The sequence below is a fragment of the Schistocerca cancellata genome, chromosome 1 (assembly GCF_023864275.1).
Source record: "Schistocerca cancellata isolate TAMUIC-IGC-003103 chromosome 1, iqSchCanc2.1, whole genome shotgun sequence".
NCBI lineage: Eukaryota > Metazoa > Arthropoda > Insecta > Orthoptera > Acrididae > Schistocerca > Schistocerca cancellata.
Genome location: NC_064626.1, coordinates 1,170,335,822 through 1,170,358,013, shown reverse-complemented (window position 1 = coordinate 1,170,358,013; position 22,192 = coordinate 1,170,335,822). Strand labels below are relative to the sequence as shown.

At 43.8% G+C, this 22,192-nt stretch overlaps 1 protein-coding gene across 2 annotated transcripts in view; it reads right to left on the bottom strand.

Annotated features, from left to right (window-relative positions):
- Positions 1-22,192, bottom strand: part of LOC126093935 (short-chain dehydrogenase/reductase family 9C member 7-like) — a 151,994-nt gene that overhangs the window by 5,991 nt on the left and 123,811 nt on the right. Inside the window, exon 8 of one of the 2 annotated variants that reach the window (XM_049908759.1) lies at positions 17,500-21,725. The exons of the other annotated variant lie outside the window; for it this stretch is intronic. Within the exon in view, the coding sequence (XP_049764716.1) occupies positions 21,567-21,725 (159 nt within the window). The 3' untranslated portion in view covers positions 17,500-21,566. Of the gene's footprint in view, positions 1-17,499; positions 21,726-22,192 lie in introns of those variants that run through there. 2 annotated transcript variants of the gene reach the window in all.

The following is a 22,192-nucleotide window of genomic DNA, read 5'->3' as shown; positions in this document are numbered from 1 at the left end:
CTGCGAGAGTGAGAATCTAGATTCGTATTGACACGTAACGAGTTTTAACGCAACAGCGGAATGATAGCAATTATGGAAGGTTGGTTGTTGTGCGGCGGAAAGGTGTGCAGTGCACGTTGAATTTGTTGTCACGGGCATATAAACTGTTTTTCAGTGTATCGTGAACAGTAAAAATAATGGACAAAAGGTTTTTAAATGCATCTGATCAATTTTCCACGCAATATTATACTGGGTTATTACAAATGATTGAAGTGATTTCACATCTCTACAATAACTTTATTATTTGAGATATTTTCACAATGCTTTGCACACACGTACAAAAACTCAAAAAGTTTTTTTCGGCATTCACAAATGTTCGATATGTGCCCCTTTAGTGATTCGGCAGACATCAAGCCGATGATCAGGTTCCTCCCACACTCGGCGCAGCATGTCCCCATCAATGAGTTCGAAAGCATCGTTGATGCGATCTCGCAGTTCTGGCACGTTTCTTGGTAGAGGAGGTTTAAACACTGAATCTTTCACATAATTCCACAGAAATAAATCGCATGGGGTTAAGTCGGGAGAGCGTGGAGGCCATGACATGAATTGCTGATCAAGATCTCCACCACGACCGATCCATCGCTTTTCCAATCTCCTGTTTAAGAAATGCCGAACATCATGACGGAAGTGCGGTGGCGCACCATCCTGTTGAAAGATGAAGTCGGCGCTGTCGGTCTCCAGTTGTGGCATGAGCCAGTTTTCCAGCATGACCAGATACACGTGTCCTGTAGCGTTTTTTTCGCAGAAGAAAAAGGGGCCGTAAACCTTAAACCGTTAGATTGCACAAAACACGTTAACTTTTGGTGAATTGCGAATTTGCTGCACGAATGCGTGAGGATTCTCTACCGCCCAGATTCGCACATTGTGTCTGTTCACTTCACCATTAAGAAAAAATGTTGCTTCATCACTGAAAACAAGTTTCGCACTGAACGCATCCTCTTCCATGAGCTGTTGCAACCGCGCCGAAAATTCAAAGCGTTTGGCTTTGTCATCGGGTGTTAGGGTTTGTAGCAATTGTAAACGGTAAGGCTTCTGCTTTAGCCTTTTCCATAAGATTTTCCAAACCGTCGGCTTTATTCGTCGACTTCCGCGGGCTACGCGTGAAACTTGCCCGCACGCGTTCAACCGTTTCTTCGCTCACTGCAGGCCGACCCGTTGATTTCCCCTTACAGAGGCATCCAGAAGCTTTAAACTGCGCATACCATCGCCGAATGGAGTTGGCAGTTGGTGGATCTTTGTTGAACTTCGTCCTGAAGTGTCGTTGCACTGTTATGACTGACTGATGTGAGTGCATTTCAAGCACGACATACGCTTTCTCGGCTCCTGTCGCCATTTTGTCTCACTGCGCTCTCGAGCGCTCTAACGGCAAAAACCTGAAGTGCGGCTTCAGTCGAACAAAACTTTATGAGTTTTTCTACGTATCTGTAGTGTGTCGTGACCATATGTCAATGAATGGAGCTACAGTGAATTTATGAAATCGTTTCAATCATTTGTAATAGCCCTGTAAAGGCTACGACACATGTGTTAACGGGCCTCATTTCGAGACGCAACGCGGACTGCTTAGTTGACATTCTTGAGAAGTGATGTGCCTTCTATCGCGAACTGTTATATTGTGGAGTAGTAGGAAAGCAGTGACTGTATAAAGGCAGGCTTCAGAGTTCAGCGGCACGCTGTGTTCCTTGGCAGTTGGCGCAGAACGAGATGCATACTTTATTTTGACCGTCTGCCAAGCGCATTCGCCGTCAGCTGTAGCTGTCGGACGGGTTGGGAGGCCTCATTCGTCCATGTACGTCCCGCCACGCTTACGTCAGCTGCGGCTTTCTTTTTGCCGCCGGTTGTGGGGACCGGTCCAGAGTTGTCCGCCTTCAGTAGGAGCACCTAGCCATGAACTTGCATTCCACTTACGATCCGATGCGCCTGACAGCTCTTCCGGTTACGGTGCACCCGGTTCTAAGTCTGGCGTTCGTTCCCCAAGTCCGTAATCTCGGATCTTCTTCTTGTTGAGTTCCGCTGCTGCAGTCCACAAACGAACCACGCATTCGCGATTTACCGCAGTTTGGCGCAACAAACCGCATGTAATCGAACCAAATGTTTTCGCAACAGTGTTTGATTTTACTATTACTTAATGAGGCGTGTTACCTTTCTTTGACTTGTTATTGTGCTTAAATGCCCCTCCTAAACGATTTTTATTACGCATGTTGCACAGAGCTGACTAGCTGTCCGTTACACTCAAAAACTACCGCTATTACGGCCGTTCTCGCGCCTGTGACCTTGGTTGCGTGGTGTCACGTAAAATTCTGTCTTTACCACGAACCGTTTGCACAACTGTATCTCTTCTAATTCACTTAGCTGAGTGTAAGCTTTTATTCTATGTCGTACTAGCACTTTCTTAGACAATGTTTAGACTGACTATTGACCGTAATTTTACTCAAACTGTATTTATTAATTTTTAGTCAATCGACTATTTATTTCCAATGAATTGATACGATGTTGTGCACGATCATGATTTCTAACACATACACAAATATTTCACTACACTCTCTTAACTTATTTATCCTTTGGATAATTTGGTGCCATCCAAGAACAACAGTACCGTTGTCAAAAGACTGCTTGAGATCTGGTGTTCAATTATCATACAATACCTCTGCAATAAATGTTATCGTACTAAAAACTGTCGCCGTTCCTGAACGAGCAAAATTTTGTTTCATGTTTCTTAACTTTACTCTGAAATTCTGAAGCCAAATATTTTACTTACTGAGTTTAGCCGGCCGTTGTGGCCGAGCGGTTCTAGGCGCTTCAGTCTGCCTCGGACGTGGATTTGTGTGATGTCCTTAGGTTAGTTAGGTTTAAGTAGTTCTAAGTTCTAGGGGACTGGTGACCTCAGGAGTCCCATAGTGCTCAGAGCCATTTGAACCATTTTTGTACTGAGTTTACTTGAAAACAAGCTGGATGCAAGCTGTACAGTTAATACGTAGGTTTGTGGCCACCATATTTGAAAATGTTGAGACTGAATAATTACTGAACTAATTATTAAGAAACTGTACGTTAAAGTGAAGTGAATTTGCCATTTATAAGTGAAAACGCAACCACAGTCATCTACGTAAGAGAAAATAGCTTCTCTAGATAGTGAATACTTAATAACTATTTAGAAACTGTGACACAATGATGTATTAATCAGATACGATATTTGAAATCGTGTATTCCACACAAAATACACTCCTGGAAATGGAAAAAAGAACACATTGACACCGGTCTGTCAGACCCACCATACTTGCTCCGGACACTGCGAGAGGGCTGTACAAGCAATGATCACACGCACGGCACAGCGGACACACCAGGAACTGCGGTGCTGGCCATCGAATGGCGCTAGCTGCGCAGCATTTGTGCACCGCCGCCGTCAGTGTCAGCCAGTTTGCCGTGGCATACGGAGCTCCATCGCAGTCTTTAACACTGGTAGCACGCCGCGACAGCGTGGACGTGAACCGTATGTGCAGTTGACGGACTTTGAGCGAGGGCGTATAGTGGGCATGCGGGAGGCCGGGTGGACGTACCGCCGAATTGCTCAACACGTGGGGCGTGAGGTCTCCACAGTACATCGATGTTGTCGCCAGTGGTCGGCGGAAGGTGCACGTGCCCGTCGACCTGGGACCGGACCGCAGCGACGCACGGATGCACGCCAAGACCGTAGGATCCTACGCAGTGCCGTAGGGGACCGCACCGCCACTTCCCAGCAAATTAGGGACACTGTTGCTCCTGGGGTATCGGCGAGGACCATTCGCAACCGTCTCCATGAAGCTGGGCTACGGTCCCGCACACCGTTAGGCCGTCTTCCGCTCACGCCCCAACATCGTGCAGCCCGCCTCCAGTGGTGTCGCGACAGGCGTGAATGGAGGGACGAATGGAGACGTGCCGTCTTCAGCGATGAGAGTCGCTTCTGCCTTGGTGCCAATGATGGTCGTATGCGTGTTTGGCGCCGTGCAGGTGAGCGCCACAATCAGGACTGCATACGACCGAGGCACACAGGGCCAACACCCGGCATCATGGTGTGGGGAGCGATCTCCTACACTGGCCGTACACCACTGGTGATCGTCGAGGGGACACTGAATAGTGCACGGTACATCCAAACCGTCATCGAACCCATCGTTCTACCATTCCTAGACCGGCAAGGGAACTTGCTGTTCCAACAGGACAATGCACGTCCGCATGTATCCCGTGCCACCCAACGTGCTCTAGAAGGTGTAAGTCAACTACCCTGGCCAGCAAGATCTCCGGATCTGTCCCCCATTGAGCATGTTTGGGGCTGGATGAAGCGTCGTCTCACGCGGTCTGCATGTCCAGCACGAACGCTGGTCCAACTGAGGCGCCAGGTGGAAATGGCATGGCAAGCCGTTCCACAGGACTACATCCAGCATCTCTACGATCGTCTCCATGGGAGAATAGCAGCCTGCATTGCTGCGAAAGGTGGATATACACTGTACTAGTGCCGACATTGTGCATGCTCTGTTGCCTGTGTCTATGTGCCTGTGGTTCTGTCAGTTTGATCATGTGATGTATCTGACCCCAGGAATGTGTCAATAAAGTTTCCCCTTCCTGGGACAATGAATTCACGGTGTTCTTATTTCAATTTCCAGGAGTGTATTAAAGACGTAGTGATCAGGAATGCAGGATAAGTAAATGATTGTAGTTTAATCAATGTAAGAACCTACAGAGAATGTAAAACATTATCTTCTGGCGAAGATGATGAGTACGAAACTCATCGAAACGTCGCGACAAGACGACGCCACCACTCGACTGATAACCCGAGAAGAATTCATCATTGGAATACGCCGAGAAAGACTGCAATCGCATATAAACGAAAAAGCTGTCGACTTTTATTTCGTCATATGATATTAAGAAAATTGGTTACAATACAGTTCTTGCCTTGAAGTGTGAGCCGTTGTCGACAACTGTGGTGGCAATGATTTACGAGCTCTTCATGTCTCTATGTCGGTTAACAAAGGCTCACCACGATGTCTGTAGAAGCCATTGTTCGTAATACAGCTACGGCCCAAATACTCCCAACACATGTTATGACTGGAAAACCTCTCAGTTCGGCTTGGTGATGGCTCTGCATGTCTCCTGGCTGATTTTTTCTGCCACGTTTGGTGAAATGTGTTAACTGCTGGCTCCATTACACTGATCAAACACGAAATATGCACATTCCTAGGAGCAGTTGTGAAATTTAGGTCCCTGCTGAGTGCCTTGAAGGCGATGTCATCGAACTTCTTGCATTTTAGGTTACTCAACGTGCGAGTGATCTCTAACTGCTTTGCTTTCTTGCATATATAGTCAAACTTCGCAGACTGGCACAAAGAGGCGTTCTTCCTGGCGCACTCTGGTATGAACCAAGACGCACTGTCTATTCAGTCCCAATACTTAGCTGTTACGAAGGTTGGCAAGTGTAGGTGAGATGTAAAAGCTCTCTGGCCACCACACCCAAGCTGTGACGTATGTCTCCAATCCCTTCCCTCACAAGCGCCATGCTCGCCTGACGTCTTATCTCATTGATATGATGCTTGATCCCGGCGAAAATTGGCAGTAGGTCTCCATCCCTAAATCTCAGAAGGAAGGTGAGGCAGACAACGTCCTCCTTCTCGTATGTCTAAGTTTGTCCAGCTTTTTGATATTTCGGTACATCTCCTCCCCATAGAGTCTCTTGATGCAATTCTTCAGGCTCTACTGGCGACCTGTCGACAGTTTGGCATGCCGGGTTTTCTGCTCAGTATCAGTGTAGTCAATGCACAACATCTCGACAACTTGTCTCGTTGTCTTCATTGCTTGATACCTGAGAGTGTTCAGCAGGTCCAATATTTATACTTAGTTCCTTCCTTCTCCATGATCGGTTCTCGTCTTTCTGTCTGCAGTCCCTTACCTCTGGAAGCATCCTGGGACGTTCCTTCCTGGGTTAGGAACAACTGACCTCGAACTGGCGTTCCGTTTTCGGTGAAATGCGCCCCCAAGGTCAGTTCTAGGCGCTCCTATTGCAGTCTGTCGCCACTAAAAACGTCCTGTGACGTTCTATCTTCGGTCCATTGTGCCACACCGCGAGCTGGCCTTATTTTTCCAGACCGATGCGGCTGACAGAAATCTGGCGTTCTGTTCTGGGTACAGTGCACCTGGCGCTTTGTCTGCGGTTCGCTCCCCATGTCCTAATTCTCGTTTCTTCCTTTTCTTGCTTTTTTTGGCAACTCCAGTGCAGGACCTCACGCTTTGCTGAGTTGGTAACCAGTGTCACGATTCATGAGGTTTTCAGTCATCTCTGTCTCTGTTGACTTTGAACATCTTGTTTAGGCGCTGGTCAACAGCATGTACGAATTTTACAAAATTCATTAGCCTGTGCCGTCTCTCTGTCAGTACAGACAGCACAATGTAATGCATTTTGTAAAATTCTGTTGACTCTCTTATAACACTGTCCCAGTATCTAGGGGTCTGTGCTGAACGCTCTTTTTTCATCGATCATGATGTACTCGGCAATGACTAATATAGTTGCGTGTCTCAGCTTGGTGTGCCTCCCTTGTTCTTGACATCTGGTGTCCACTGTCCTAGTTGTTTGGCCAATACATGACATGCCTCTTCGGCAAGGTATACTGTTAATTCCTGGCTTTCGTAAACCGAGCCTATATTTCACATTTACTGGTAGTTTTCTTATTTTGGTAGATGGGTAGAACACACACTTGATGTTATTCGTATTGAGAATCCTACTGATCTTGACAGAAATATATCCCATATAGGGCAGATAAGTCACAGTCTTTGCTTCATCTTGCTCTTCACTAAATCGCGTGTCAGAGCGTTTGGTTGAATGGCCTTCTAGTTAGGTGTGGCCCTATTGAACCCTCTGATTCCATATTTTCACAGCATTCAACGGATCTTGACCAATGCGGGCAGCAATATATGGCCTCCATTTTTCCAGACATAACAACCTCAGTCTCTTGCTTTTATTCAGGAGACATTCTGGTTACTTCAAATGTGTTGACAAGAACCTCTTGGTAACGCAAACAACTCTTCCTAATTAACAACTGATTAAGCCCTCACTATTCTACTTCAGTTAATCCAAACTAACAAAATAGCTCTCACCACTGAATACAGTAATCCTTACAAGCCTACCAAAATTAGATGCAGACATAAACATCCACAGATATACATCATAAATCAATAACCAGACAAACCTGTAATTCCAAATAAACAATGTATTTGAACTGTTGCTACTTAATGTCGTCACTACTTAGCTATGTAAACATGCATCTATAAGCATACTGTACTTCAGAGCAAATTATGAGACAAATCGAAAACGTCATTTATATCACATGTGTTAATGCCTTGTAATATAGGTTGTTATTGCATCACCAGATCGCTTCACTCACTCACTGACACTTGTGCATGTCACAATGTTTTGATATTTGATGGTTGGCAAACCGCTGTGTGTTTTGGCTGGCCACATTGTGATGCAGTGCTTGCTCGCAGTTCCAATCTCAGTTGCTTGGTGCACTGGAGATATTGTAGTTTAGTGAGTTGCTGCACAGTGGACACTGTGTCATTGTAGGTGCTTGTAGTTCGCTGGTCAGCCACTTGGCGAAGCTGTCGTAGCTTGGGTTACCTGTTTGGCTATTAGATGGCATTACTGGTGTGTAGTTTTAAGTTCCGCCCCTATATGGATTTGTCAGCACTTTGTCTTGTGAGAGTATATCCCTATAAGAATGACAGCTCACTGTAAAAAGCAATCACGGCTATGAGAGAACATCTTCTTGTAATGGAGAAATCGGCGCAACTGGGCTGGTGTGCATGTTTTGACAACTAAAGGAGGTATGAAGGCTAGAACGGCGCTGAGTTCAAAGAGCTGCATGAGTGTTGTGGCGTATCAATAGATGACAGCACCTATGGTCCTCAGTGATTGGTGGACACCGTGAGTATGAGAACTACCATATTTGGAGAGAAGAGAGGTCAGGTAAATTCATGCTCTAGTGTCTTGACAAGAAACGTGGAGAAGGCAACCGCCATGACTGAATTGAGCAACCAGCATTAAGTACTGATTAGGACTTCATTTAATATAAATTGAACGTGTCGAGCTATTGAGAAGCCCTTAACATAGTTACAAAGACAAAAATGAGTGTGTGGGTAAAAACGCACCCTCGATCGGAAAAGTACTTGTTAATTTATTTAATGTCAAAGGTTTTGTACCTTAAATAAACTCTGACAGTTAATATCTCGGCAATGCCTTGGGTGATTTTCACAGACTTAGTGCCAGCAGGTAGGTGTCATTGAGTGCTATCAAAATATCATAAAAGATTTCTTATAAATGTCACAGATTTTAAATTACATTTGGGAATGTGCATTCCATGCCTAAATAATGTACAAAACACTTGAGAACTACTGACAAAACCTGGTGGTTGTACACCTGAAACTGATCTGAAGAATCTCTAAATTCATGTAAGAATGAACCATTAATTATTCAATAGCTGGGAATCTAAGTTTAAATACAAAAGATTAGGCACAAACGTCTATGAATTTGTTGTATTTGCTTTTAGCAATGTTTGGGCACAACAGAAAATTGAAATTTGGCTTCTGGAAATCACTGCTTTGACGCAATCTGTGAATGCAAAACCGTCTGCCATCCCGCATGTTTTTTTATGCTACTGGCTCGCGACCCACTTCCTCGCTACGAAAAACTACGGTTAGCACCACCTGCCACTGTTTCTCACCGCACTCGATAGAGTATTGAAGTCATACTCTGCATTTCCGAAACCTAATATTACTTGCTCAATAAATATCTTTTAAACAACTTTTGAATTAAGTTTTTGACCTATGTATTCCAGCGGAATTTATATTTAAGACAATCAAAATTAAACAAACTTCTGTCCAAAGAGCAATGATGATAGGAGGGTTCAATTTCTAATAGCTGTAGACATATAAATACGCTTCACTTGTACGATGCACTACCTACCTTAGCCGTGGTCTTTGCGACTGGTACTGTCATTACTGAGCAGTACATAGAGTAAAGGGGAATTGGTTTTAAACTCACCTTTTGGCAATCCGTCTGCAATAAAATTATAAATTCGGAGATTTAGTCGCCATCTCTGAAGGAAAAAATGAATTTAATATTTCACAATCGAATCTCAGTTTTCTTTGAACTGAACAACAAGTGCATTCAGTCTGAACGACTTCCACTTACACGAAAGATGGATCAATGCTTCTAAATTGCTATGTAGCAGAGTGGCTTCTATCTCATTGCCGAAATTATGCAACAAGTAAAATCCTTAGTGAAAATTACTGTCCGTTGCTCGTGGTCGTGTGGTAGCGTTCTCGCTTCCCACGCCCGGGTTCCCGGGTTCGATTCCCGGCGGGGTCAGGGATTTTCTCTGCCTCGTGATGACTGGGTGTTGTGTAATGTCCTTAGGTTAGTTAGGTTTAAGTAGTTCTAAGTTCCAGGGGACTGATGACCATAGCTGTTAAGTCCCATAGTGCTCAGAGCCATTTGAACCATTTGAAAATTACTAATTCTAATTCTCAAACGAAATTACGCAGTAGCAAAACTGTAAAACAGCAATGCGACCATCATATGCAAGTAACTCAAATTAGCTCTGAAGGAGGAATTACTTTATGACTGAATATTGAGCTTGCAACAAACGAACATTGGTCGTAACAATTTCCACATGTATGAAGTTCGGAAAATCTTTCATCCCGCGACTTTTCCATTCAAATGATGTATCACAACAAACGTTAGCATCGAAGAAACAAAATTTCACCTTAGCGTCTACTGATAGGCTGCTCCCTTTGCAAAGCTGCCTGTAAGTACTTCGTTTTGGCTTGTCACCATGTGGTGCTGCAAGGTCATCCAGATAATGAGGAACTAATATATACATCACCTCCACAATGTCTGCATGACCTTGCAGCACTGCGTGGTGAGAAAGCCAAAACAAAGGACTCGCAGGCAGGCTTGCAATGGATGCATACAATGTACAATTATTAAATCTACACCGACTGTAACTACATACACACAAAAAAAGTTTTCCATCATCTTTGTTCCAAGAGTTCCGGGACCTGTACAGAAAATTGGAATAGAGATCAACATGAACATCATTTCCGCCCTTTTTATTGCTCATGAAAACTACACATTGCATGTCGTACCTCCATACAGTGAGACCTTCAGAGGTGGTGGTGGTCCAGACTGTTGTACACACCGGTACCTCTAATGCCCAGTAGCACGTGCTGTTGCACTGATGCGTGCCTATATTCGTCGTGGCATACTAAACACAAGTTCATCAAGCCACTGTTGGTCTAGATTGTCCTACTCCTCAACGGCGATTCGGCATAGATCCCTCAGAGTGGTTGGTGGGTCACGTCGTCCATAAACAGCTCTTTTGAATCTATACCAGGCATGTTCGATAGGGTTCATGTCTGGAGGACATTCTGGCCACTCTAGTCGAGCGATGTCGTTATCCTGAAGGAAGTCATTCACAAGATGTGCACGATGGGGGCGCGAATTGTCATCCATGAAGACGAATGCCTGGCCAACATGCTGCCGATATGGTTGCACTATCGGTCGGGCGATACAGTTCACGTATCGTAACGTACAGCCGTTATGGTGCCTTCCATGACCACCAGCAACGTATGTCGGCCCCAAATAATGCCATCCCAAAACAACAGGGAATCTCCACCAAGCTGCACTCGCTGGAGAATGTGTCTAAGGCGTTCAACCTGACCGAGTTGCCTCGAAGCAGGACTCCGACGATTGTCAGGTTGAAGGCTTATGCAACACTCATCGATGAAGAGAACGTGATGCCAATCTTGAGCGGTCCATTCGGCACGTTGTTGGACCAATCTGTACCACGCTGCATGGAGTCGTGGTTGCAAAGATTGATATGCACATCGGGAGTGGAGTCGCGCATCATGCAGCCAATTGCCCACAGTTTGAGTCGTAACATGACGTCCTGTGGCTGCTCGAAAAGCATTATTCAACATGGTGGCTTTGCTGTCAGGGTTCATCCGGGCCATAATCCGTAGGTAGCGATCATCCTGCACTAGTAGCCCTTGGGCGGCCTGAGCGAGGAATGTCATCGACAATTCCTGTCTCTCTGTATCTCCTCCATCGCTTTGGTTCACTCCGAGACGCCTCGACACTTCCCTTGTTGACAGCCCTTCCTGGCACAAAGTAACAATGCGGACGCGATCGAATAGCGGTAACGACCGTTTAAGCATGTTTGAACTACATACAACACGAGCTGTGTGCCCCCTTCCTGGTGGAATGACTGGAATTGATCGGCTGACGGACCCCCTCCGTCTAATAGGTGCTGCTTATGCATGGTTGTTTACATCTTCGGGCGGGTTTAGTGCCATCTCTGAACAGTCAAAGGGACTGTGTCTGTGATACAATACCCACACTTAACATCTATCTTCAGGAGTTCTGGGAATCTGGGTGATGCAAATCTTTTTTGATGTGTGTATATCAGGCTATATATATTATTAAATATTCACTGAAGAGCGAAAGAATCGGGTACACCTCCCCTAACATCGTGTAAGGCCCCTGCGGGCATGTAGGAGTGCCGTAACAAGACGTGACATGGACTCGACTAATGTATGAAGTAGTGCTGGAGGGAATTGACACCATGCAGGGCTGTCCATAGATACTTAAGAACACGAGGGGTAGGAGATCTCTTCTGAATAGCAAGTTGCAAGGCATCCCAAATATATCCAATACTGTTCATGTCTAAGGAGTTTGGTGGCCAGAGGAACTGTTTAATCTCAGCAGAGTGTCCCTGCAGCCACTTTGTAGCAATTCTGGTCATGTCGGGTGTAGCGCTGTCCTGCTGCAATCGCCCAAGTCCGACGGAATGCACAATGGACATGAATGGATGCAGGCGATCAGACACGATGCTTAAGTACGTGTCACCTGTTAGAGTCATATCTAGACGTATCAGGGGTCCCACAGCACTTCAACTGCACACGCCCGACACTATTACAGAGAATCCATCAGCTTGAACTATCCCCTGCTGAGATGCAGAAACCATGGGTTCATGATGTTGTCTCCATACCCGTACACGTCCACCGGCTCGAAACAATTCGAAACGAGACCCGTGCGACCAGCCAACTTGGTACCAGTCATCAACAGTCGAATGTCGGTGTTGACGGGCCTGGGTAAGGCATATGTGGCGATAACGTATTAGACCTTCTGGTGGCAAACAGACCTGAACTATTTGAAACAGTTAACGCAGAACAGGAAATCAGCGATCATAAAGCGGTTACTGCATCGATGATTTCAGCCGTAAATAGAAATATTAAAAATGGTAGGAAGATTTTTCTGTTTAGCAAAAGTGACAAAAAGCACATTACAGAGTACCGGACGGCTCAACACAAAAGTTTTGTCTCAAGTACAGATAGTGTTGAGGATCAGTGGACAAAGTTCAAAACCATCGTACAATATGCGTTAGATGAGTATGTGCCAAGCAAGATCGTAAGAGATGGAAAAGAGCCACCGTGGTACAACAACCGAGTTAGGAAACTGCTGCGGAAGCAAAGGGAACTTCACAGCAAACATAAACATAGCCAAAGCCTTGCAGACAAACAAAAATTACGCGAAGTGAAATGTAGTGTGAGGAGGGCTATGCGAGAGGCGTTCAATGAATTCGAAAGTAAAGTTCTATGTACTGACTTGGCAGAAAATCCTAAGAAATTTTGGTCTTATGTCAAAGCGGTAGGTGGATCAAAACAAAATGTCCAGACACTCTGTGACCAAAATGGTACCGAAACAGAGGATGACAGACTAAAGGCCGAAATACTAAATGTCTTTTTCCAAAGCTGTTTCACAGAGGAAGACTGCACTGTAGTTCCTTCTCTAGATTGTCGCACAGATGACAAAATGGTAGATATCGAAATAGACGACAGAGGGATAGAGAAACAATTAAAATCGCTCAAAAGAGAAAAGGCCGCTGGACCTGTGGGATACCAGTTCGATTTTACACAGAGTACGCGAAGGAACTTGCCCCCCTTCTTGCAGCGGTGTACCGTAGGTCTCTAGAAGAGCGTAGCGTTCCAAAGGATTGGAAAAGGGCACAGGTCATCCCCGTTTTCAAGAAGGAACGTCGAACAGATGTGCAGAGCTATAGACCTATATCTCTAACGTCGATCAGTTGTAGAATTTTGGAACACGCATTATGTTCGAGTATAATGACTTTTCTGGAGACTAGAAATCTGCTCTGTAGGAATCAGCATGGGTTTCGAAAAAGACGGTCGTGTGAAACCCAGCTCGCGGTATTCGTCCACGAGACTCAGAGGGCCATAAACACGTGTTTCCAGGTAGATGCCGTGTTTCTTGACTTCCGCAAGGCGTTCGACACAGTTCCCCACAGTCATTTAATGAACAAAGTAAGAGCATATGGACTATCAGACCAATTGTGTGATTGGATTGAAGAGTTCCTAGATAACAGAACGCAGCATGTCATCTCAATGGAGAGAAGTCTTCCGAAGTAAGAGTGAATGGCTCTGAGCACTATGGGACTTAAGATCTATGGTCATCAGTCCCCTAGGACTTAGAACTACTTAAACCTAACTAACCTAAGGACAGCACACAACACCCAGCTATCACGAGGCAGAGAAAATCCCTGACCCCGCCGGGAATCGAACCCGGGAACCCGGGCGTGGGAAGCGAGAACGCTACCGCACGACCACGAGATGCGGGCAGTAAGAGTGATTTCAGATGTGCCGCAGGGGAGTGTCATAGGACCGTTGCTATTCACAATATACATAAATGACCTTGTGGATGACATCGGAAGTTCACTGAGGCTTTTTGCGGATGATGCTGTGGTGTATCGAGGGGTTGTAACAATGGAAAATTGTACTGAAATGAAGGAGGATCTGCAGCGAATTGACGCATGGTGCAGGGAATGGCAACTGAATCTCAATGTAGACAAGTGTATCTGCTGCGAATACATAGAAAGATAGTTCCCTTATCATTTAGCTACAAAATAGCAGGTCAGCAACTGGAAGCAGTTAATTCCATAAATTATCTGGGAGTACGCATCAGGAGTGATTTAAAATGGAATGATCATATAAAGTTGATCGTCGGTAAAGCGGATGCCAGACTGAGATTCATTGGAAGAATCCTAAGGAAATGCAATCCGAAAACAAAGGAAGTAGGTTACAGTACACTTCTTCGCCCACTGCTTGAATACTGCTCAGCAGTGTTGGATCCGTACCAGACAGGGTTGATAGAAGCGATAGAGAAGATCCAACGGAGAGCAGCGCGTTTCGTTACAGGATCATTTAGTAATAGCGAAAGCGTTCCGGAGATGATAGATAAACTCCAGTGGAAGACTCTGCAGGAGAGACGCTCAGTAGCTCGGTACGGGCTTTTGTTAAAGTTTCGAGAACCTACCTTCACCGAAGAGTCAGGCAGTATATTGCTTCCTTCTACGTATATCTCGCGAAGAGACTATGAGGATAAAATCAGAGAGATTAGAGCCCACACAGAAGCATACCGGCAATCCTTCTTTCCACGAACAATTCGAGACTGGAATAGAAGGGAGAACCGATAGAAGTACTCAGGGTACCCTCCGTCACACACCGTCAGGTGGCTTGCGGAGTATGGATGTAGATGTATGTGTAGATGTAGAAAACTTTGTGTCGAGCTGTCATCGAGGGTATGCGAGTGGGCATTCCTCTCAGAAAGCCCTTATCGATGATGTTTCATCGATTGGTTCGCACGCTGACATGTTGATGGCCCAGCATTGGAATCTGCAGCAGTTTACGGAAGGGTTGCACTTCTATCACATTGAACGATTCTCTTCAGTTGTCGTCGGTCACGTTCTTGCAGGCTTTTTTTTCCTGCCGCTGTGATGTCGGAGATTTGATGTTTTACCGGATTCCTGATGTCCACGGTACTCTCGTGAGATTGTCGTACAGGAAAAATCACACTTCATCGCTACCTGGGATGTGCTGTGTCTCACCGCTCGTGCGCCGAATATAGTACCACGTTCAGACTCACTTAAATCTTGATAACCTGCCATTGTAGCAGCAGTAACCGATCTAACAACTGCGCCAGACACTTGTTGTCTTATATAGGCGTTGCCCACAGCAGCGGCATTACGTATGTCTGTATTTGAATACGCAGGCCTATACCAGTTTCTTTGGTGCTTCAGTGTATAATTCCTTTTATGCATTAGCCTGATATAATTACATACAGTTTGTATTTAATAAATGTACATTGTAATGACCGCAAAACTAAAATCAAATGATTTATTCTTCCCTCTTCATTTACGTGATATCATAGAGTGTTGAGTTGCTGCCCAGTTGTCACATACGTTAAAACATGTAATATAAAAAGTATGCGAAAAGAACATTCATTTATTTTCCGGGATTATTCCGGAGGTTTATACGTTGCTTCACACAGGATTTGGTTTGGGCAATCGAGCCATCATATTTGTACTCAGTAATAAACAATACCCTTCTAGGGTACTGCTGTGCGGTATGGGATCCCTACCAGATGTGGTTGATGGAGGACATCAACGAAGTACGAAGATGGGCAGCTTGTTTTGAACTATCACGAAATAGGAGGGAGTATTACGGATATGATATGCGATTTGGGATGGCATTAATTAAAAACAAAGGCGTTGCGGCAATAACGTTTCAAGAAATTTCAGTCACCAAATTTCTTCTCTGTGTGTGAAAATTTTCTATTAGCACCCACTTCCATAGGGAGACATGATCATCATAATAAAATAAGGGAATTCAGAGCTCAAAAAGAAAGATTTACGAGCAAGTATTCACTTTTCCCATGCATTGTGCGGGAGTGGAATGGTAGAGAAATGCAGCACAGTAAGAAAAATTACGTGATTCACTATAAAAAAACTTAAAGCAGTGTCTGCAGAATATCTTATTCTATGCAAAATTACCAGATATCACCCTTCCATCACACTCACTGGACAAAACCGTATATCGGTATTAATGCTGAGAAGTGCACGGCCGCAAAGTACGATTAAAATAAATAAATAAATAAATAAATAAAAGATTCTCCAAATTCATGAATAATATTGTTTATGGCATAACGGTGCGGAATGTGCGAAAAACGAATTTTGTAGGGCTAGCAAAGCGTTGGGAAAGTAGATACGAAGTTGCTGCTCTGATTGAAAGACCTAATTTCAAGTGAACAGTCGTATTTAATGCAAATTTGGTTCAAGCTGAATTAAGTAGATGTAACATTGACTTTGATAAACCTATAATTTTAGGAATGGCTGTTTTAGACATTTCCAACAGGCTGCTTATAGGTTTTCGTTAGTACTCTGCGCTGAATAAATGTGACCCAAAATTTGTTAAAATGTGTTACACAGACACGGACAGCCAAATATGTCATATAACAACCGCAAATATACGCCATGACGTTACTGAAAGTGACGTGCATAAGTGGTTCCACACTTCGGTTTAGTCTAATAGTAGCATTTTTGAAATCACACATTTTAATAAAAAAGTTTGTTTAATGAAAGACGACGTACCAGGAGAGATAGTTATAGAAACCATCGGAGTGAAAGCAAAAAGTACGCTCTCAAAACTGCGGCACAATATGTAATGCGTGGAGCAAAATATGTGAAACACTCAAGAGCAAAAGCACTTAAAACTGATGATTACCGGGACTGTGTGGTAAATGATACTGAAAAATCGAATAATAATTACGTAATTCAGTCTAAGCCACACATAGTTTCAGCCATAAGACAATACAAATTCAAACTTTTGGCTGAAAATGATAGACTTTTTATACTAAACGATAAAGTAGGGTCATTGCTGTATGCACAACAACTGATTTACCTGGCTGAGTGGAAACCCTATTTTAGCTCTCCCTTTATCAGAAAAATGTGAGGTGACGATGGGAATCGGACCCAGGTCCTTCTGCACTAAAAGCAGTGACGCTAAACATTCAGTCGATTTTACTGCATATGTATGAAAATGTACTATTAAATATGATTTGGGAGTGTGTGTGAAAATTTAAAAACATTGTAAAACTTAAACTCTGGCTAGAGTGTATGTAAAAGACTAAGCTGAAATGTAAATAAATAAATACCTAAATACATGTGAGAAATATACAAAACATTGAATGTAAATACAATGGCCAACTAAACTCTTGTGATTTATTATAAGAAAATCTAAAAAAATAATAAAATTTATATCCACAATATTTTTGTTTGGGTTTTGCCCTCCATTTCTTCTATAATACCTGTATGCAAGTCTGTTTGTGCTTCATGCAAGTAAGCATTACAGAAATATAGAAAGAGATGGTATTTAACATAAGATTAAGCAGAGCCGACATGGATTACATCTTAGCAGTCAGCTAGCTGTATTAATCATACACTGTCAATGAAGGCATGAGGAGCCATCTCTCTTGCACTGGCTCCAATGTTTCTCTCCCCCCTCCCCTCCCCCCTCCCCTCCCACCACCCCCCCGCTCACGTTTCTCGCTGTCTGGCTATCTCTCTCTAACTCATCCAGCAAATTCCTACACTAAAGTACATAACACGTTACCCTCATTACCCTGATATATTGTAAAGACAGAGCTTCTGTATTTATCCTATTTTGAAACTGCTGCAAAAAATTCATATAAATACGTTTTTGAACATGATACAAAATTCATATATGTGTGTGTGTGTGCGTGCTTGTGTGTGTTGCTGGCGCCAATATATCTAATTCAGAGCCAACTTTCTTTGAACATGGCACCATTTTTACACAATTCAAGTGAAGTTTACGTAGCCTTGCAGCTGCAGTTTAATTGGCTACCTTATTTTGGTGCCCACTAAAATACTAAGGTGGATGGAGAGGGGGTGGGGGGGGGGGAAAGGGAAGGAGGTGTGGCTTTTCACATGACAGACAAGGGGGGGAGTATCTTGTGACGTCAAGTTTAGTGTGGCTGTGAGGCTTGTAGCCTCCACCTGACAGGTTCCGAGCAACAGCCAGTGTGTATATTTATTCCAGAATCGCCGCTGTTTTCCTATTTTTATCGTGTGTCTCTGGATATTGCATAAATCATTTGCAGACTGGAGGGGGCAACAATTGAAGGGTTTGGTGCAAGAGGGGGGTAACTCCAAAATTCACGAAAAACTTTTCATCGCACCTATGTGTGCAGCAAAATTAGTTGCATCTTTGATGCAAGATTGAGGGGATCCACTGGAAACTGATGGTAATACAGGTGATTGAAACTTTACCCTTTTGCATTAGGGGCAGGAGAGCGGCACCTCGAGGATGTACCTCTCTCTTCCCCAGAGCGGTTGAGCTGACGCTCGGTAGGGAGAAGCACATGTCGGCTCTTGTACATGTAGCTTTGATTTCTCCAGTTGTTAGTTGGAGAAACGGCGGAAGATAGTGATGTGAGTGAACCTTGTGCCGAGTCAGGCAGTGACTGTAACCCCAGTAATGATACAGGAAGTGAATCTTTACAGGAAAATACGAACGTGAGTTGTCAAAGTGGTCGAAAACGATTTAGAAATCCATCGAGCTGGAAAAGGAATCTGAAGAAGTTGAAATGTGCTAGGGGTAAGGAATATAGAGGTGTTGCTGGAAAAATTGTAACAAGCAGGAAGCCTGATAAAGACTGCAAGTGCAAGGAAAACTGCTTGTCGATACTTACACATCACGAGAAACTATCTTAACATAATTCGGTGAAACAGAAAATCAAGAACAATGAGAGTCATGCTTAAGTTACTTAATAGCGTTATGTAGCGTCGTGAAAAGCAGACCAACAACACGGACAAGGATTTGTCGAACTAGCGGTTTCGATTGTAAGGCACGAGTGAAATGCAACACTTTCAGAAATCCAGGACTTGAACTCGGGACCTTTGCCTTTCACGGGCGACTGAGCTACCCAAGCTCGACTCACGCCCCGTCCTCACAGCTTTACTTCCGCCAGTACCTCGTATCCTACTTTCCAAACTTTACAGAAGCTCTCCTGCGAACCTTGCAGAACTGGCACTCCTGAAAGAAAGGATATTGAGGAGACATGGCTTAGCCACAGCCTTGGGGATGTTTCTCATTCGAGCTGCGGAACAAGGCACCATCGACTGATGCACTTTACAGTCGTCAACTTCGAGTGTATAAATTCTGTGGTCATGGATCCAAGAATAAGACAGTGCACTTCTGTATGTATGACGAATCCACTGGAAAGAAAAGGACAAATGAGGTAGTCACCTTTCTGAATCTTTACTGATGGGAATATTAGACACCTATTCATATCCTCAGACAATTGTTGTGCCCAAAATAAGAATACGGCACTAGTTCAGTTCCTATTTACTTATGTTAATGTTGGCAGACTGGAAACCATTACCCACCCGTTTCCAATCTTTTTCTGCACTGAAAGTAGAAAGTTTACAACGAAAGATATAAAAATAACAAATACAGCATTTCCAGTTTCCTAAAGGTTGGTTTACGCAGAGAAAAATATCTTCTAGCAGACTCAGACATAGTACCTTAGAATTTGACTTACACGGGGTATGAAGGAAGGAAAAGTTCTTACGAAGCAAAAATGTTCTATTACGAAAGATTTCCGAGGCAGAATTCATTTCATGTACACTGAGTTTTTTCGTTAATACATGAAATGCATTCGGAATTGCGAATATGGACACCCAACAGCTGTGTAATGGAATGACGACAGTGAAAGATTGTGTCGGGCTGGGACTCGAACCTGCATTTCCCACTTGTCACGTGGAGTCGCCTTACCATTTGGCATCGAGGGAGGTGGCGCAGTGGGTAGCACACTGGACTCGCTTTCGGGAGGACGACGGTTCAAAACCGCGTCCGGCCGTCCTGATTTAGGTCTTCCGTGATTTCCCTAAATCGCTTGAGGCAAATGCTGGAATGGTTTAACCGACAAGGCACGGCAAACTTCCTTCCTCATACTTCCCTAATCCTATGACACCAATGACCTCACTGTTTAGTCCCGTCCCCCAAATCAAGCAACCTTACAATTTGGCTATCCAGGCATGACTCACGGTCACATCAAAACTTCGATATGCCGTCAACCATGTGTCTACAACCAGTATTCGTACATCCATTATGTATATTCCCATGCAGGGTGACATTCAAGTGAAATGTCTCCCCTGTACGGGAATATACACCGTGAATGAAGGAGTACGGGTTGTAGACACATGGTTGACGGCATATGGAAGTTTTGATGTGACCGTGAGACATGCTTGGATAGCCAAATGGTAAGGCGACTGCTAGCAATAAGCGGAAAATGAGGGTTCGAGTCGTGGTCCGGCACAAATTTTCCTTGTCGTCATTCCTTTATACTGCTGATGGTTGTCCATATTGGAAACTACATTTCGTGTATTTCATGACAGCTGTAGTCGCCGCAGTGCCTATTCTTTTGGATACGCATGCATTTCCAAAGGAACCTTGATCATAATTCAGAATAACACAGGCAGTGCAATATCGCATTTTTCGTTAATGGTCATGTTATTTTCGAGGGAGGAATGACGCATCATGATTTCTTTCAATTATAGGCAAATACGCTTCATTAGTCATAATAAATGAAACGCACTTACAGATCTTACACACTCTACCATACGTATGAGGTAGCATCCAACTAACACATTTTCTGTTTTGTTACTATGCTTTGTGAAGAAGAAAATTATAGAAAAAAGAGACAGCTAAGCGAGATGAACTTCTAGATCGAATCTTGAACGTTGCTAACTCCCCTACCCATCCCCCATAAAGGGACCTAAGGATGCTCTAAGAACAGGTAGGCAACATGTTATCCTGAGAGTAGAAAAGTGCACTGAGTTTAGTGGTGGCCTTTTGGAAAATCTATCACGTGTTGTATAAAATTGATTGTAGATTGTGACTGTATAAGCTACCTAAAATCATATTTAAAAAAAATACAACTGTCACTAACACTTAGTTAAGTAAGTTTAGACACGAGATTCTTTTTGCGCCAGAAGCAGTTACAAATTCAGTGACAGGCCTCTTTTGCAGATCTGATAAAAAATTGCGGAGTAACATCTGGCCGGTTCGCAATTATAATGGCCGTAACAGCACAGAAATCACCATATCCAATGTCAGATTTAAAAAAAAATTAAATTACTGGGTTTGCCGCTTATGATCTGCTCCTCTGACGAAAAAAATACCATAGTTCTATTTGAAAAACAAACTCAGTGTCTGTACTTCCGTGATTAATCCTAGGTGTCTACCCCGATATCTTTATTTCGTGAACACCTACTCACAAATGGTGCAAGTGGAAAGAGGTTAAACATATTTTTAACTAATCATACGTTATGTGAAGTGAGAAACGTAGACGCCTCGTCCTGTGTGTGTGTAAAATCTATGCTCCAAGTGGCCATTATCAACACTATTCGCGCTATCCACAATTTTCCTCCCGTCTAAATGTGTCACGAGGAGATTACTGAGACCACAATCGTTTATATTGTAGCCTTCTACAGAGAAGGGGGCGTTGGTTACGGACGAAATACTAGAAAAAAGTGGTGAGAGGTGGAGGAAAGAGAAGAGTATTTTCCTCAGTAATTTCACTTCGTTTCGCTATGGTTCTCTGAGCTTTTCGCTTGCGGCGATACGGTTATTCTCCACTGGAAAACCAGGAACATAATGATGTCCTTCATATAATAAGGTAGCTGTGGCAGTATCACGTAAACAACTCTCTCCCACAGGCCAGGAATCCGCCGCACCTGAAACAACGAAAACCAGGCAAGAGTTATTGAACATTCAAAACGAGAGCCTTGTAGCGTGGTTATTGAAGCACTTCTCGACGTTTCTAAAGGATTTAGGGTGATCAGGTGCCAACTACTATATGATGATATACTAAGAACTTCGATCAGTGTTCACAAATTTATGCATGATGAAATTCTCTTAGCAAGATAAACAAAGGAGTACCACCAAACTAGTGGATGTAGCTTGTTTATCAGTGTATTCATTATATGGACTGAATAAATGTGACGCAGTATTTTCTAGCGGGTGGTACACTCTTCCCTGGCGCACACACGAAGTTATTTCTACATCTGCCGACAACTCTCCATCCAAGGCAACAACATACTGCGTCCTCTCTACTAACAAATCACCCATCCAGTCGCAAATTTCGTCTGATACTCAGTACGATCGTACATTTGATAATAATTGTATGTGTGGTACTGGCTAA